At 44.8% G+C, this 16321-nt stretch overlaps 1 protein-coding gene across 2 annotated transcripts in view; it reads right to left on the bottom strand.

Annotated features, from left to right (window-relative positions):
- The window catches only part of LOC124621838 (ubiquitin-protein ligase E3A), a 137442-nt gene extending 121938 nt beyond the window's left edge, over nucleotides 1-15504 (bottom strand). Inside the window, exons 1-3 of one of the 2 annotated variants that reach the window (XM_047147280.1) lie at nucleotides 15265-15504; nucleotides 14988-15150; nucleotides 14638-14890 (exon numbers count right to left, since the gene is read on the bottom strand). In XM_047147280.1, the coding sequence (XP_047003236.1) occupies nucleotides 14638-14890; nucleotides 14988-15150; nucleotides 15265-15314 (466 nt within the window). In that variant the 5' untranslated portion in view covers nucleotides 15315-15504. The remainder of the gene's footprint in view (nucleotides 1-14637; nucleotides 14891-14987; nucleotides 15151-15264) is intronic. The other variant, XM_047147281.1, reaches the window with a different exon arrangement.
- Nucleotides 15505-16321: the final 817 nt, after the last annotated feature.

Here is a 16321-nt window from a genome sequence, read left to right as displayed (position 1 = left end):
TGCATAACGCGGGTCTTGGCAGCCGAAAACTGAAAACCATGCGCTACAGCCCAAGACTGCGCCTTGCGGATTGCACCCTGTAGCTGACGTTCAACAGCTGCAATGCCAGTAGAGCTGTAGTAAAGGCAGAAGTCGTCAGCATACAGGGACGCTGAGACAGACGTCTCCACCGCCGCAGCAAGCCCGTTAATGGCTATTAAAAACAGGCAGACACTTAAAACAGTTCCCTGGGGCACACCGGTCTCCTGCACGCGGGAGGAACTATGGGAGGCCGCGACTTGCACGCGGAAGGTATGATACGACAGAAAATTGTGGATAAAGATCGGCAGAGGGCCCCGAAGACCCCATCCATGAAGCGCAGAAAGGATGTGATGACGCAATGTCGTATCGTACGCCTTCCTCATGTTGAAAAAGACAGCGACCAGGTGCTGACGGCGGGCAAAGGCAGTACGGATGGCCGACTTCAGACTCACCAGATTGTCGGTGGCGGAGCGGCCTTTACGGAACCCACCCTGAGATGGAGCCAGAAGGCCCCTTGACTCCAGTACCCAGTTCAACCACCGGCTCACCATCCGTTCAAGCAATTTGCAAAGAACGTGGGTGAGGCTAATGGGACAGTAGCCGTCCACCTCCAAAGGGTTCTTCCCAGGTTTCAGAATGGGGATAACAATACTTTCTTGCCATTTCGACAGAAACTCACCCTCAACCCAAATGCGGTTGTAAAGGTCGAGGAGCTGTCGCTGGCAGTCCACTGAAAGGTGTTTCAGCATCTGACAGTGGATGCGATCTGGCCCAGGAGTGGTATCGCGGCAAGCGCACTGTGAAATTCCAACTCACTGAATGGAGCATTGTAGGAGTCAGAATGGTGGGTGCGAAAAGAAAGGCTCCGACGTTCCATCCGCTCTTTAATGGGGCGGAAGGCCAGTGGGTAATTGGAAGAAGCGGAACTCAGAGCAAAATGCTCTGCCAAGCTGTTGGCAATTTTGTCGGAGTCTGTACAAACTGCTCCATTCAGTGAGAGCGCAGGGATGCTGACAGGGGTCCGATAGCCATAGAGGCGTCGGATCTTGGCCCAGACCTGTGATGGAGAGACATGGAGGCCAATGGTGGACACATACTGCTCCCAGCACTCCTGCTTGCTTTGGCGGATAAGGCGGCGGGCTCGCGCACGCAGCTGTTTGAAGGCGATAAGGTTTTCGATGGAGGGATGTCGCTTGTGACGCTGGAGCACCCGCCGGCGATCTTTAATCGCTTCAGCGATCTCAGGCGACCACCAAGGCACAGTCTACCGCCGAGGGGACCCAGAAGAATGGGGAATGGCAGATTCGGCGGCAGTAACGATGCCGGTGGTGACCGATTGAACCACCGCATCAATGTCATCACTAGAGAGAGGCTCAATAACAGCAGTGGAGGAAAACAAGTCCCAGTCAGCCTTATTCATGGCCCACCTGCAAGGCTGCCCAGAAGACTGACGCTGTGGCAGTGACAAAGATCGGAAAGTGGTCACTACCACACAGGTCGTCATGCACACTCCAGTCAACAGACGGTAACAGGCTAGGGCTGCAAATCGAAAGGTCGATGGCGTAGTACGTGCCATGCGCCACGCTGAAGTGTGTGAAGGAACCATCATTTAAAAGCGAAAGATCGAGCTGTGCCAATAAATGCTCAATGGTGGCGCCTCGACCTGTCACCACCGACCCACCCCACAGAGCGTTATGGGCGTTAAAGTCACCCAGTAACAGGAAAGGTGGCGGCAATTGGGCTATCAGCGCAGCCAGGACAGGTTGCGGGACATCACCATCCGGTGGAAGGTAAAGACTGCAGACAGTAACAGCCTGTGGCGTCCACACCCGAACAGCGACAGCCTCTAAAGCTGTATGTAGAGGGACAGACTCGCTGTGAAGAGAGTTAAGGACATAAATGCAGACGCCACCAGACACCCTTTCATAAGCTGCCCGGTTCTTATAATAACCCCGATAGCCACGGAGGGCGGGGGTTCACATTGCTGGAAACCAAGTTTCCTGAAAAGCAATGCAGAAGAAAGGGTGAAGGCTGATAAGTTGGCGGAGCTCAGCTAGATGGTGGAAGAAACCGCTGCAGTTCCACTGGAGGATGGTATTGGCCGTGTCTGAGAAAAGCGTAACGGGACGTGGAAGGCAGATTACACCGCGGAGTCACCTGCTGCCTCCAATTGAGCACCGGTGCTAGCGCTATCCATGGCGTCTGAGGGACCGGCGAGATCGAGGTCCTCAGCAGACGCCAGAATCTCCACCTCGTCCTCAGACGTAGAGCTTGTAGGAAGCGGTGGGACGGGTGCCACCGCAATGTCGGTATTCTTGGGACTTTCTTCTGTTTCTGTTTCTCTCGTTGTGCCTTCGGTGGTGCAGGCTTGGAGGGCTTCACAGGGTCAGTCTCAGGGACGGACGACGACCGTGAGGCCCTATGACCAGGGACTGGTGGTTGTTTGAGCCACTTGCGGGTGTCTGCTGTGCCGCTAGTCGGAACTTGTGAAGGGAGGTCCCCAAGGGACCCCTTCCTTGCGAGAGTAGCCGAAGAAGTCTTACGCTTCTCTGGCTGGGAAGGGGGAACTGATGTCCCCGATTGTTGGGGGGGGGGGTGGGGGGTGTTGCTCCTGAAGTAGATGGAGCAGGAGCAACAGGTTGTGAAGTGCCCCCCACAAGCAAGGGGGCTGGTAAATTCTGACGGATCTTAGAGCCGATTCGTGACGATGGGAGAACCGTCGTTGCAGCAACGGCGTAGGTTGATGTCATTGCCAAAGGATGGAGCCGCTCATATTTCCGCCTAGCCTCGGGGTAGGTCAGGCGGTCCAGGGTCTTATATTCCATTATCTTCCTTTCTTTCTGGAATGTCCTACAGTCCGGCGAGCAGGGGGAATGGTGTTCTCCGCAGTTAACACAGATAGGAGGCTGGGCACATGGAGTATTGGGATGTGAAGGACGTCCACAATCCCGACACGAGATGCTGGAAGTACAGCGAGATGACATGTGCCCAAACTTCCAGCATTTAAAACAACTCATCGGAGGAGGGATATATGGCTTCACATCACAACGGTAAACCATCACCTTAACCTTTTTGGGTAAGACATCACCCTCAAAGGCCAAGATGAAGGCACCGGTGGCTACCTGATTATCCCTCGGACCCCGATGGATGCGCCGGACGAAGTGAACACCTTGTCGTTCTAGGTTGGCGTGCAGTTCATCGTCGGACTGCAGAAGAAGATTCCTGTGGAATATAATACCCTGGACCATGTTGAGACTCTTATGGGGCGTGATGCTAACTGAAACATCCCCCAACTTGTCACAAGCGAGCAACCTCCGTGACTGGGCAGAGGAAGCTGTTTTGATGGGAACTGACCCAGAGCGCATTTTGGACAAGCCCTCCACCTCCCCGAACTTGTCCTCTAAATGCTCCACAAAAAACTGAGGCTTGGTTGGCATAAAAGAGTCACCATCAACCCACGTACAGACAAGGTACTGGGGTGAATAATCTCCACTGCTGTCTTTAGCCATGCATTCCTCCCATGGTGTGGCTAGGGAGGGAAATGATCTTTGATTGTATTGCTTGCCGTTGGGGTTAGACTTAGATCGCTTAGAGACTGCTGGTGGAGGCCCACCAGCAAGAGATGATGTACCACACTTCATTGCGGGTCATCCGCCCTGATGCCACCCACTCCGACCAGGGGCTCTCCCCACGGGCGCCACCCAGCCGCAGCAAAGACCACCTGGCAGGATGGCCTTTGCCGGGAGTCCCGATGCCCCAGAGGGATAGGAATCTACTCCTTGGCAGACGCGGGGAGGTAGCAGCTCAGGCATCAGCAGTGCGATCCCTGTGTAGTCAGGGGGCTACCACCAAGAGGGTACATGACGACCCCACCACAACGGACTGGCTACCGTGCTGGATGTTGGGTGTCAAATATCCATATGTGTCATGAGTGCGGAGATGGAAGTGCATAATGGAGGGCATGTATGCCACCCGGAACACACTGCAGCTGACGTGGCCAGATGCTCGGTGTAAGACCAACACCATGACCATATCGGTTGTGCCAGATCTTAGGGCAAGATGGATATAGAATGCACCACGTAAGGCGTCCTTCCCCAAATGGTACGCACTAACAGAAAATCTTGGAATCTAGTGGTCAAACCCCTTAGGGGACCATCATATTAAGGCCGAAAAGTTTGAGACTCCTTTTAGTCGCCTCTTACGACAGGCAGGAATACCGCGGGCCTATTCTAACCCCCGAACCCGCAGGGGGGCACAATCATAGTTACAATGGTATACAAAATTCTTGGAAGTTGGTTGCATATGCAAAGGGAAGACCACTGGTCAGTCAGCATGGCTGATGAAAATGTCGAGCATATCCAAGATGCGTTCCCATGGAGCCCTCTGAAGTCCACAAGACAGGCAGTCCAGTAACTTCCACTTCCTCGGTTGGTTGGTTTGTTTAAAAGAGGGCCAAGGGGACCAAATTACGAATTCATCAGTATCTTGTTCCGAAGATAAAAAGGAAAAGCCAGCCACTCTGCAACACACTAAAACTTCCACCCTGAAGGCACTAGGGTGGAGGACACACAGGGACAAAGGACATGTGCTAAAACTTAGAGAAAATGTTAAAACACATTCGTAGTTTTCTTAATGGCACACAGCTTGTTGTGCGTACTGAGGTTATGCTATTTTGTCTCTCAAAGCAGCAAAACCTTGCGGCGTAATTCTGAATGCAGGTCAGTTTCAGAGAAGCCAATCTCCATAAGCGGCTTTACGTAGCCTGTTTGACCAGCCTGTCGGAAAGTTCGTTGCCTGGGATTCCCACGTGACCTGGGATCCAGACAAACACCACTGAATGACTGGACCGTCCCACAGAATAGATGGAGTCCTGGATGGTCACAATCAAAGGAAGACGGGGGTAGCACTGGTCGGTAGCTTGTAGGCTGCTCAAGGAGTCACTACACAGGAGAAATGACTCACCTGGGCATGAGCGGATGTGCTCAAGAGCACGAGATATGGCCACCAGCTCTGCAGTGAAAACACTGCAGCCATCTGGTACAGAGTGCTGTTCTATATGTCCTCCACGAACATAGGCAAAGCCAATGAGACCATCAGCCATTGAGCCGTCGGTGTAAACCACTTCACGGCCCAAGTACATGTCGAGAACCAAGAGGAAGTCACAGCAGAGAGTCACAGGGTTAAAAGAGTCCTTAGGGCTATGTGAAAGGTCCAGGCGAAGCTTTGGCCTAGGTGTATACAACGGAGGTGTTCGTGAATGAACCTCAAGTATAGGTGGTAAAGGCAAGGACTCCAGTTTGGAGAAAAGGGATCGCACATGAACTGCAATTGTAAGCCCTGACCTGGGCTGCCAATGAGGGAGATGAACAGCCATGGGCGGGAAATGGAGACGGTAATTCAGATGCGCAGGAGAATTACAAACATGTGCAATGTAACTGGAGAACAACTGCGCACGCCTAACCTGAATCTTAGAAGAAAGATTAAGGAAAGGCAAACCTACGTTTCTAGCATTTGTAGACTTAGAGAAAGCTTTTGACAATGTTGATTGGAATACTCTCTTTCAAATTTTGAAGGTGGCAGGGGTAAAACACACGGTGCGAAAGGCTATTTACAATTTGTACAGAAACCAGATGGCAGTTATAAGAGTCGAGGGGTATGAAAGGGAAGCAGTGGTTGGGAAGGAAGTGAGACAGGCTTGTAACCTATCCCCGATGTTATTCAATCTGTATATTGAGCAAGCAATAAAGGAAACAAAAGAAAAGTTCGGAGTAGGTATTAAAATCCATGGAGAAGAAATAAAAACTTTGAGGTTCGCCGATGACATTGTAATTCTGTCAGAGACAGTAAAGGACTTGGAAGAGCAGCTGAACGGAATGGAGAGTGTCTTGAAAGGAGGGTATAAGATGAACATCAACAAAAGCAAAATGAGGATAATGGAATGTAGTCGAATTAAGTTGGGTGATGCTGAGGGAATTAGATTAGGAAATGAGACACTTAAAGTAGTAAAGGAGTTTTGCTATTTGGGGAGCAAAATAGCCGATGATGGTCGAAGTAGAGAGGATATAAAATGTAGACTGGCAATGGCAATTAAAGCGTTTCTGAAGTAGAAAAATTTGTTAACATCGAGTATGGATTTAAATGTTAAGAAGTCATTTCTGAAAGTATTTGTATGGAGTGTAGTCATGTATGGAAGTGAAATGTGGACGATAAATAGTTTAGACAAGAAGAGAATAGAAGCTTTCTAAATGTGGCACTACAGAAGAATGCTGAAGATTAGATGGGTAGATCACATAACTAATGAGGAGGTATTGAATAGAATTGGGGAGAAGAGGAGCTTGTTGGACAACTTGACTAGAAGAAGGGATCGGTTGGTAGGACATGTTCTGAGACATCGAGGGATCACCAATTTAGTATTGGAGGGCAGCGTGGAGGGTAAAAATCGTAGAGGGAGACCAAGAGATGAATACACTAAGCAGATTCAGAAGGATGTAAGCTGCAGTAGATACTAGGAGATGAAGAAACTTGCACAGGATAGAGTAGCATGGAGAGCTGCATCAAACCAGTCTCAGGACTGAAGACCACAACAACAGCAACCTGCAATGGACTCCAGCCTCCACCAGGACAATGGTCACCGGACTCGTCCTAAATGCTCCTGTCGCTAGGCAAACGCCAGAGTGGTGCACTGGGTCGAAAAACACAATGCTGAGGGTGCTGCCAATCCATAAACCACACTACCATAGTCAAGGCAGGATTGAACAAGGGCTCTGTATAGCTGCAGAAGCGTAGAGTGATCTGCACCCCAGTTGGTGTTGCTCAGGCAGCGGAGGGCATTGAGGTGCTGCCAGCACTTCCGCTTAAGCTGATGGAGGTGAGGAAGCCAAGTCAATTCGGCATAGAAAACCAGTCCTAAGGATCGATATATCTCCACTACGGTGAGTGGATCATCATTAAGGTCAAGTTTTGGTTCCAGATGAATGGTACGACACCAACAGAAGTGAAATAACACACGACTTTGCGGCCAAAAACTGGAACCTGTGGGCTAGAGCCCATGACTGTGCCTTGTGGATGGCTCCCTGTAAGCAGCGCTCAGCAACACCAGTACTGGTGGAGCTGTACGAAATGCAGAAGTTGTCTGCATACACAGAAGGTGAGACGGCCGGCCTTACAGCTGCTGCTAGACCATTAATGGCAACTAAAAATAGAGACACACTCAATACCGAGCCCTGCGGGAGCCCATTCTCCTGGATATGGGGGGAACCATGGGAGTCACCAACTTGGACACTGACAGTATGAAGCGACAGGAAATTCTGGATAAAAATCGGGAGCAGTCCTTGGAGACCCTGGTGCCAGTAGGCCACGTGACTCCAGGACCCGACCCAACCCAACCACCAACACACCGTACATTTCAGCAGCTTACAAAGAACGTTGGTGAGTCTGATGGGCCAATAGCTATCCACATCAAATGGATTTTTACCGGGTTTAAGCACCGGAATGATGGTGCTCTCCAGCCAATACAATGGAAACAACACCATCACACCAGATCCAGTTGAAGATGACGATGAGATGTCGCTTGTAGTAAGATGAGAGATGTTTAATCATCTGACTGTGGATTCAATCTGGCTCAGGAGCTGTGTCGGAGAATGTGCAAGGGTACTTAATAGCTCCCACTCTGTAAACGGGGCATCATAGGGTCCACTGTGGCGTGTAGCGAATGAGAGGACTTTCCTTTCCATCCGCCATTTGATGGTGTGAAATGCTGGGATGTAGTTCTCCGACACAGAGGCCCGAACATAATGTTCAGCAATCGCGTTTGTGTTGGTAGATAACACGCCATCGAGGTTAATGCCAGGGACAGCTGTTGGGGTCTGGATCCCAAAAAGACATCTGATCTTCGTCCAGACTCGGGAAGGTGATGTATGGCACCCAATGGTGGAGATGTACCTCTCCCAACACTCCTGGTACCATCTTTTGATAAGCTGGAGAACATGGGCACGGAGCCACTTAAAGGCTATGAGGTGCTCAAGGGAAGGGTGCCACTTATGCCACTGTAGAGCTCGCCGACACTTCTTAATTGCCTCAGCGACTTCCAGCGACCACCAAGGGATCACCTTTCCCCGGTGACACGAAGACACCCTAAACAGCGAGGGATCGCGTTTTCCGCTGCAGTAACAATTGTTGTAGTCACCTGCTCAACCGTCACATCGATGTTACCGTTTGGGGGAGAGTCAATGGTGACTGCAGAGGTGAAAGTTTCCCAGTCTGCCTTGTTTAAAGCCAATCTGGATAGGTGTCCATGGGCCTGATGCCGGGGCAGTGAAAGGAAGATGGGGAAGTGGTCACTACCACACAGGTCATCATATGCTCTCCAGTGGATAGATGGGAGAAGTCCTGGGCTGCAAATGGATAAATCAATGGCCAAGTAACTACCGAGTATTTAAGAGGCAGAGGTCTAACTGAGACAGTGAAGTTTCAACAGCTCTGCCACGCCCAGTAAGTACGGTGCCACCCCACAAGGGGTTATGGGCATTAAAATCTCCCAGAAGTAGGAAAGGTTTAGGGAGATGATCAATCAGTGCAGCTAATACATTCAGGGTTACTGCACCATCTGGAGGAAGATACACATTGCAGAGTTATTTCCTTTGTCGTCCTTATTCTGACATCCACAGCTTCATGGCAGCCCTACAACAATGGACTGGCTACCGTGCTGGATACCAGATGCAAAGAAGTCCATGGTCATCGTGGGTGCAAAAAGTGACACTGCATAGTGCATGGTGGAAAACGCACCCAGGAAGATGTCCTTGCCCAAGAGATGGAGAATGAGCTGGACTGCAGTGCTATGACAAGAAAGTGGGCTAAAGATCTCAAGGCACGATGGACACAATGCACCATGTAAGGCGCCCTTCCCAATTGGCTCACTCTTCGGGAAAATTTTGAAAAATGGAGGTCAAACGCTACAGGGGACCATCACATAAAGGCCAAAATGTGAGAGACTCCTTTTAGTCACCTCTTACGACAGGCAGGAATACCTCGGGCCTATTCTAATCTCCGGACCTGCAGGGGGCCACTTCCTCGAAACAATGGTCTGTTGTGTTCTGAAATGACATGTGCATACAAGGCCTTATAAGTTGCAGTTACTGCAGCATTTGCTTTCCAGTGATTATAACAGAAGGTACGGATTTTGAATTTCATTTCTCCAGGACATGGCAAATAAAATGGAGTCACTGAAACCGAGTGTATTTTGTGCCGTTTCTGTTCAAAGTTCACGGATCTTTCTTTTTTAAGGGAACTACGACAGGAATCTTATACCTGGACATGCTGCAAAACTGATTGTTTCCTCAACATTAAGAGGTATTCAATGACTTCATTTTTACACACGACAGCACCTCACCTCACTTTCAGCTTGAGGTGCAGAGTTATCTTAACTCCAGCATTCCACAACATTGTATTGGAAGAAGTGGACAACACCATCTCATTCACTGCCTTTGGCATCCCACACCAGACCTCACGCCTTGCAATTTTTTTTTTGGTGGGGGTACGTAAGTGATAAAGAGTCTTTGACCCACCTATGGCAGCTACCCTTCAACACCTGAAAAGCTGAATTGTTGAGGCTGTCGATTCAGTAAACAGGGACCCATTGATTCATGAGTGGAATGAAATGGAGTACCGTTTCAATATTTCTCTAGCAACATATGGTGCTAATGTCAAATGTATGGCACAGTGTCTGTGCAAACATAAAAGTTTGAACATTCCTTTATCCAGTGCCAGGAGCAATGTGTTTCTATATTTCATAATTTACCTGTAATAAACAACTGAAATCCAACTGTTTTACATTAGAAATGCCATTTTTTTTTATTCATCCCTGGCCACAACCCCAAAAATCCTACAGTTGTGCCATTACTTTCACGTTGTTCCTGGAATTATTTTTGTGTAATGGTACTGTATTCCTCTATGCATCCAATGGGAAGATCAGTTTTCTTTACTACTTTGTTGGCATAAAGATGTGACAAATGTCTAATCTACAGCTGTTGTTTAGTATATGATTTGGCCAAATGCTGCTCTGTAATGCATATCCTGGTCTAATTTATGTTGGAAAGTAATAGTTTCATAGTGAGTTGTGCAGACCAACAAATGTGATGACAGGGAACGAAATTTGGCTTTAGTTACTGTAAAGTTGAACTGGCAATTTCCAATGTGGTGATCTCAGGTTACATATATGTCCACTCCGCACAGTAATTTCACCTGTACATGAAAGCCAATAAAGTGGCCCACCTTTGTAAATGTACAACACACTAAACCATTGTAACGAATCATTTGGTGATCACTTTGAAATTACGTCTCAGTTTCTTGAAGTATTTATATAAATATGACAATATGATGATACACAACCACCCACAGTTCTACGTCTACACGGACAGTCTGCGAATCACATTTAAGCCCCTGGAAGAAGGTTCATCAAACCACCTTCACATTTCTCTATTATTCCAATATCGTATAGCGCACGGAAAGAACGAACACCTATATCTTCCCGTACCAGCTCTGATTTCCCTTATTTTATCGTGGTGATTGTTTCTCCCTATGTAAGATAATGTCAACAAACTATTTTCGCATTCGGAGGAGAAAGTTGGTGATTGGAATATCTTGAGAAGATTCCATCTCAACGAAAAATGCCTTACTTTTAATTATGTCCAGCCCAAATCCTGTATCATTTCTGTGACACTCTCTCCCATGTTCTGCGGTAATACAAAACGTGCTGCCTTTCTTTGAACTTTTTCTATGTACTCCATCAGTCCTATAAGGAAAGGATCGCACACTGTGCAGCACTATTCTAAAAAGTGGACGGACAAGCGTAGTGTAGGCAGTCTCCTTAGTAGATCTGTTACATTTTCTAAGTGTCCTGCCAATAAAACGCAGTCTTTGGTTAGCCTTCCCCACAACATTTTCTGTATGTTCGTTCCAATTTAAGTTGTTCGTAATTGTAATACCTAGGTATTTAGTTGAATTTATGGCTTTTAGATTAAGACTGATTTATCGTGTAACCAAAATTTAATGAGTTCCTTTCAGTACAGTTTGTTTTCGTCTTAGGATGACTTTATTAGTTGATAAATGACAGCACTATCTGCAAACAACCGAAGATGGCTAATTAGATTGTCTCCCAAATCGTTCATGCAGATAAGGAACAGCAAAGAACCTGTAACACTACCTTGGGGAAAGCCAGAAATCACTTCTGTTTTACTCTACGACTTTCCTTCAATTACTATGAACTGTGACCTCTCTGGGAGGAAATCAAAAATTCCATAAGCACGCAATTTCACTACAAGCCGCTTGTGCGGTACAGTGACAAAAGGCTTCGCGAAATCCAGAAATACGGAATTGATCTCAAATCCCTTGTCAATAGCACACAACACTTCATGTGAATAAAGAGCTAGTTGTGTTTCACAGGAACGATGTTCTCTAAACCCATGCTGACTGTGTGTCAATAGACCATTTTCTTTGAGGTAATTCATAATGTTTGAACACAATATATGTTCCAAAATCCTGCTGCAAATCGACGTTAATGATATGGGCCTGTAATTTAGTGGATTACTCCTACTACCTTACTTGAATATTGGTGTGACCTAAGCAACTTTCCTGTCTTTGGGTATGGACCTTTCGTCGAGCGAACGGTTGTCTATGATTGTTACATATGGAGCTAATGCATCAGCATACTCCAAAAGGGACCTAATTAGTATACAGTATGGACCAGAAGACTTGCTTTTATTAAGTGATTTAAGTTGCTTCACTACTCCGAGGATATTTACTTCTACGTTACTCATGTTGACAGCTGTTCTCTATTCGAATTCTGGAATATTTACTTCGTCATCTTTCGTGAAGGCATTTCGGAAGGCTGTGTTTAGAAACTCTGCTTTGGCAGCACTGTCTTCGACAGTATCTCCATTGCTATCACGCAGAGAAGGCATTGATTGCTTCTTGCCGCTAACATACTTCACATACAATCAGAATCTCTTTGGATTTTCTGCCAGGTTTCAAGACAGAGTTTCGCAGTGGAAACAGTTATAAAACTGTTATAAGAATCTCGCATGAAGTCCGCACTAAATTTCAAGCTTCTGTAAAAGATTGCCAATCTTTGGGATTTTGCGTCTGTTTATATTTGGCATGTTTGTTTCATTGTTTCTGCAACAGTGTTCTAACCAGTTTTGTGTACCAAGGATGATCCTCCGTCGTTTGTTAATTTATTTGGCATAGATCTCTCAATTGGTGCCGATACTATTTCTTTGAATTCAAGCCACATCTGGTCTACACTTATATTATTCATTTGAAATGAGTGGAGATTGTCTTTCAGGAAGTCTTCAAGTGAATTTTTATCTGTTTTTTTGAATAGGTATATTTTTAGCCTATTTTTCGAGGATTTGGGGATTACAATATACAATCTTGCTATGACAACCCTGTGTTCACTAATCCCTGAATCTGTTTTGATGCTCGTTATTAACTCAGGATTATTTGTTGCTAAGAGGTCAAGTGTGTTTTCACACCCATTTACTATTCGTGAGGGGTTCATGAACTAACTACTCGAAATAATTTTCAGAGAATGCGTTTAGTTGGTTTAAATCAACTACAACACCACAGGTTGTTTTTAATTATTCCCAGCTCCACATAGCCTAAAGTCCACACTGACAAGGAGAGAGCCCCAGTGGTGGGACCAACTTTTGGAAACCACCTATGTGGTGATGTGTGTTAAGATTATCACACCCAGCAGGCATTCACCATGGTGGGCCCTCGTTAGAGAGTAATCGAAGGGGGAAGAAAATTTGTAATTTCATGTGACGTTCAATACTATAAAAAAGAAGACTTATGGACAGTGGACGCATGGCGTAAGGCCTTCACATGCTGAAGGTCACTGGTTCGAATCTCATCACGTGCCTTAAATCTGTTCTATTTTTAAATATTTATCAAAATAACCGATCATTATTTATATTCAATTAATTGATTTAAATGTATTTTTTATTTCTGTTTCTTTGTCATATCATAATTTATCAATTTTTTCATCTGTTCTCATTTTTATTTTGTGTCAGTCTTTTTCAACTTGAAACTTTTGTGAATGTTAATTTAATTATATTTATCTCTGAAAATGACAATCTACTGGTTAAAAACAAAACATGAAATTATCTATTTACATCGGCTGTGCAACAGTGTCAAAACATTTTTCATTACAAGGGTTTTTTATGGTAATTATTGTACAAACATTTAAAACATAGCCTTAATTCCTAATGCACTATGGACAAAATAATGGAGATGAAGATTTAAACAAAAGAAGGAATTATAGATAAAACCAAATTCAACAAAAATGAGAAACAGAAATAATGATTGCAATAACATGGACAAAAAAGTTGGACAATTAAAGAAATTAAATCAAAATTAATTAAAATCACATTAACAAAGATTTCAAGTGCAAAATGAATGATAGGGAGGAAAAAGAGCAAACGAAGAAGCTGATATGACGATTAAAATGATGTGACATAGGAATAAGAAATTACATTTAATCCAATTAACTGAATTAAAATAATGAGCAAATTAACTACAATACATATTTAAAAATAAAAAATTAAAATACGTGATGAGATTTGAACCCATGAGCTTCTGCATTTCATTACTCATCAACCAGTCAATATGCTGCTATTATTGAGTGCCATACAAAACTCCAACTCACAAATGAGTGCCTACCAGGATGAATGGCTGCAGGTGTGATAGCTGGAACATTAACCTATACCACAGTACAGACGGTTTAAAAAAGTATCAAACTGCTGGGGACCTCTCCTTGTGAGTATGACAATTGCATCACTCTGCACTCAGTACTTATCCTCAGTACCAAACTACAGTAACTCAAAAAACAGAAGTTATCTGTTAGATATTTCAGCACTTTTCTCACACCTGCTTGCCATTTCATCCTCCTAAAAACTGTTCCACATCTAATCTGCAATTCATATGGGACAGTATTGTGTCCTACCACATATGTTTCTTTAGGATTCTTATCATTTCGGTCACTGATGAGAGAAAAGAATGGTTGCTTATACCCCTTGTGTGGGGGCAGTTAATAATCTAATTTTACATTCACTGTCTCTAGTAGGCCGCATATGCGGGAGACAGTGATATTTAATGATAGTGATGAGCACAGCAGAGCATCTAACTACAGACTATGAGGCTGTCTATGCTATTATAGGTTAAATCAGTTAGGTAAATGGTAAACACATGAGTTTCATTCATTCAAAAAGGTACACAATAATACTGTGTGTGTGGTTATACAGATCGTATGTACTCCCATACAGAAAATGTAGGCTACATTCTTCAAAATCAATCATAATCAAACAGTATCATCTGTTCCTCTCAACCTAGTTCCGAAATAATAGTTTCAGGTTCCTGATACGGCTTAAGAAAGAAAAATGAAATGTATGCCAATTTCCATTGCTTCGTGAATGTCTCAGCATATATTTGTTATGCAAAGATAAATTCAGGCCTTGTTCACAACTATTCAGTAACAAATTTCGTCAATATCTTTACATAGGAAACATAGAAACCATTTAGATGCTAAAATGAAAATTTATATTGTGCCATCTTCCTTACCTGTACAGTGTGCTGAATCATTCGTCTCCAATTTATTGAGAATGGTAAATACTTTAGTTGGGGTTATTGCACCCATGCACGAGTCATTCTTTGTCACATCATCTCCCTTCACTGAATCCTTTTCATTATTTTTGGTCGTCATGGTTTGCTGTGTCCTTGCAACTTTTGTAGGCTGTGCATCACAAAGTCGTGCTTCCTGAGAGAACAACTGAATGGCCTGTACAGCTGCCTGGTTTGGTGTCAACGACTTAACCTGTTCACCACGAAATTAACACGTTAGTTACGTAAATAAACCAGAATAAATTCAATGTAACATATAACCAATAGGAAATCACACAATGTTTACATACTTTCCCACTCGACGCACAAAATTCATTATCACAGTTGGTGTTACCACAGCCATCGGTTAACTGGTAAAAATAACGCTCTATCAATTTCTTGGCAGCTGCTCGCTTCATTGTGTCTGTTGAATGCGACGTTGATGTTAACTCTGAAGACGATGCAGCTGAAGAACTACACGCATCACAATACGCAGTCAGCAGATTAAGAAACGAAGTAAAATACGCATTTCAAAGATATCCGTATATTTATGTTTCCACGACGTTAGCTACACACCACTCAACGTACCTTGAGGCCTCGCCGTCCTCCCTTTCGTGTTCCTTGTTTTGTGAGCTCATAGAATGTTGTTGACTGCGCAGCACAGAATTTATAAAATCGTAAGCAAAATTTCTGTATTGCTTAAAATACAAAGGTTACTATGCAGAACTGTACACGAACATTTAATCATGGGCATCAAAACAAATAATTTAAAGACAGGTCTGCAAATATAATTGATCGATAAGTTTGGCTGGGACGATAGGAACTGCAAAGATGCTACACCTGGAAGCACGCATAACATCTCTGCATTCGGCTGTTTGATGCACAACACTATACTTGCCGCGAAGGTACGTACACACACTTCCGTATCCGACGTGTCACTCCCCGTTTCCAACGAATTTCTCCTTGTGTTTACAGGAAGAATGAACCGATCACGAAAACATGTCCATTTTGTATGCTATTGTTTTTTGTTTCAAAACAAAATATGTAATGAATGGGAAGCAGGTGGCTTTTGTTTTATTTGATGGTGGTATACCTGCTACAGGTGTATTTATTGAAAGTAAAGGAATCACAGTCACAAAAACGGAAAAGCAATGGTAGCAGGGAAATCAAGTACGTATGAACGCATTCAATAGCTGAAGCTCAGACAGAAAACCATATGAAAATGAACTATCCGCACAGTACGGAATTGCGATTCCAATTCTGTCAAGAGACCGAGGAGGGGCGTGTATATCCAGTATAGCGCTGTGTTAAAATCGATCTAGAGCTGTCGACTGATATGTTCGATATTACTTGTACGGATTCCTTATCGTTCCCTGTCAGAAATGTCAAGTACTGAAAACTATAAAAAGAGACTTGTTGCTACAGTACTGGAAATATCTGCACAGTCGTTTATTGTAATTTTATTTTCTGAAACCGAAGGGAAGAGAAAGTCATTGCAGTGACAAATTCATTAAAACATTTTCTCGAAAGAAAGGCCATCAAGTTCCAGACGGCATGCGAATGTCGGATATATGGTCCACAGTGATTTTTTATTATCTTTTTGCAGCGAGTAAGTCTTCGTAATTGTCTATCTTTTTACATTCAA

Source organism: Schistocerca americana, chromosome 7, assembly GCF_021461395.2.
Source record: "Schistocerca americana isolate TAMUIC-IGC-003095 chromosome 7, iqSchAmer2.1, whole genome shotgun sequence".
Classification (NCBI taxonomy): domain Eukaryota; kingdom Metazoa; phylum Arthropoda; class Insecta; order Orthoptera; family Acrididae; genus Schistocerca; species Schistocerca americana.
This window is presented reverse-complemented; position numbering and strand designations above follow the sequence as displayed.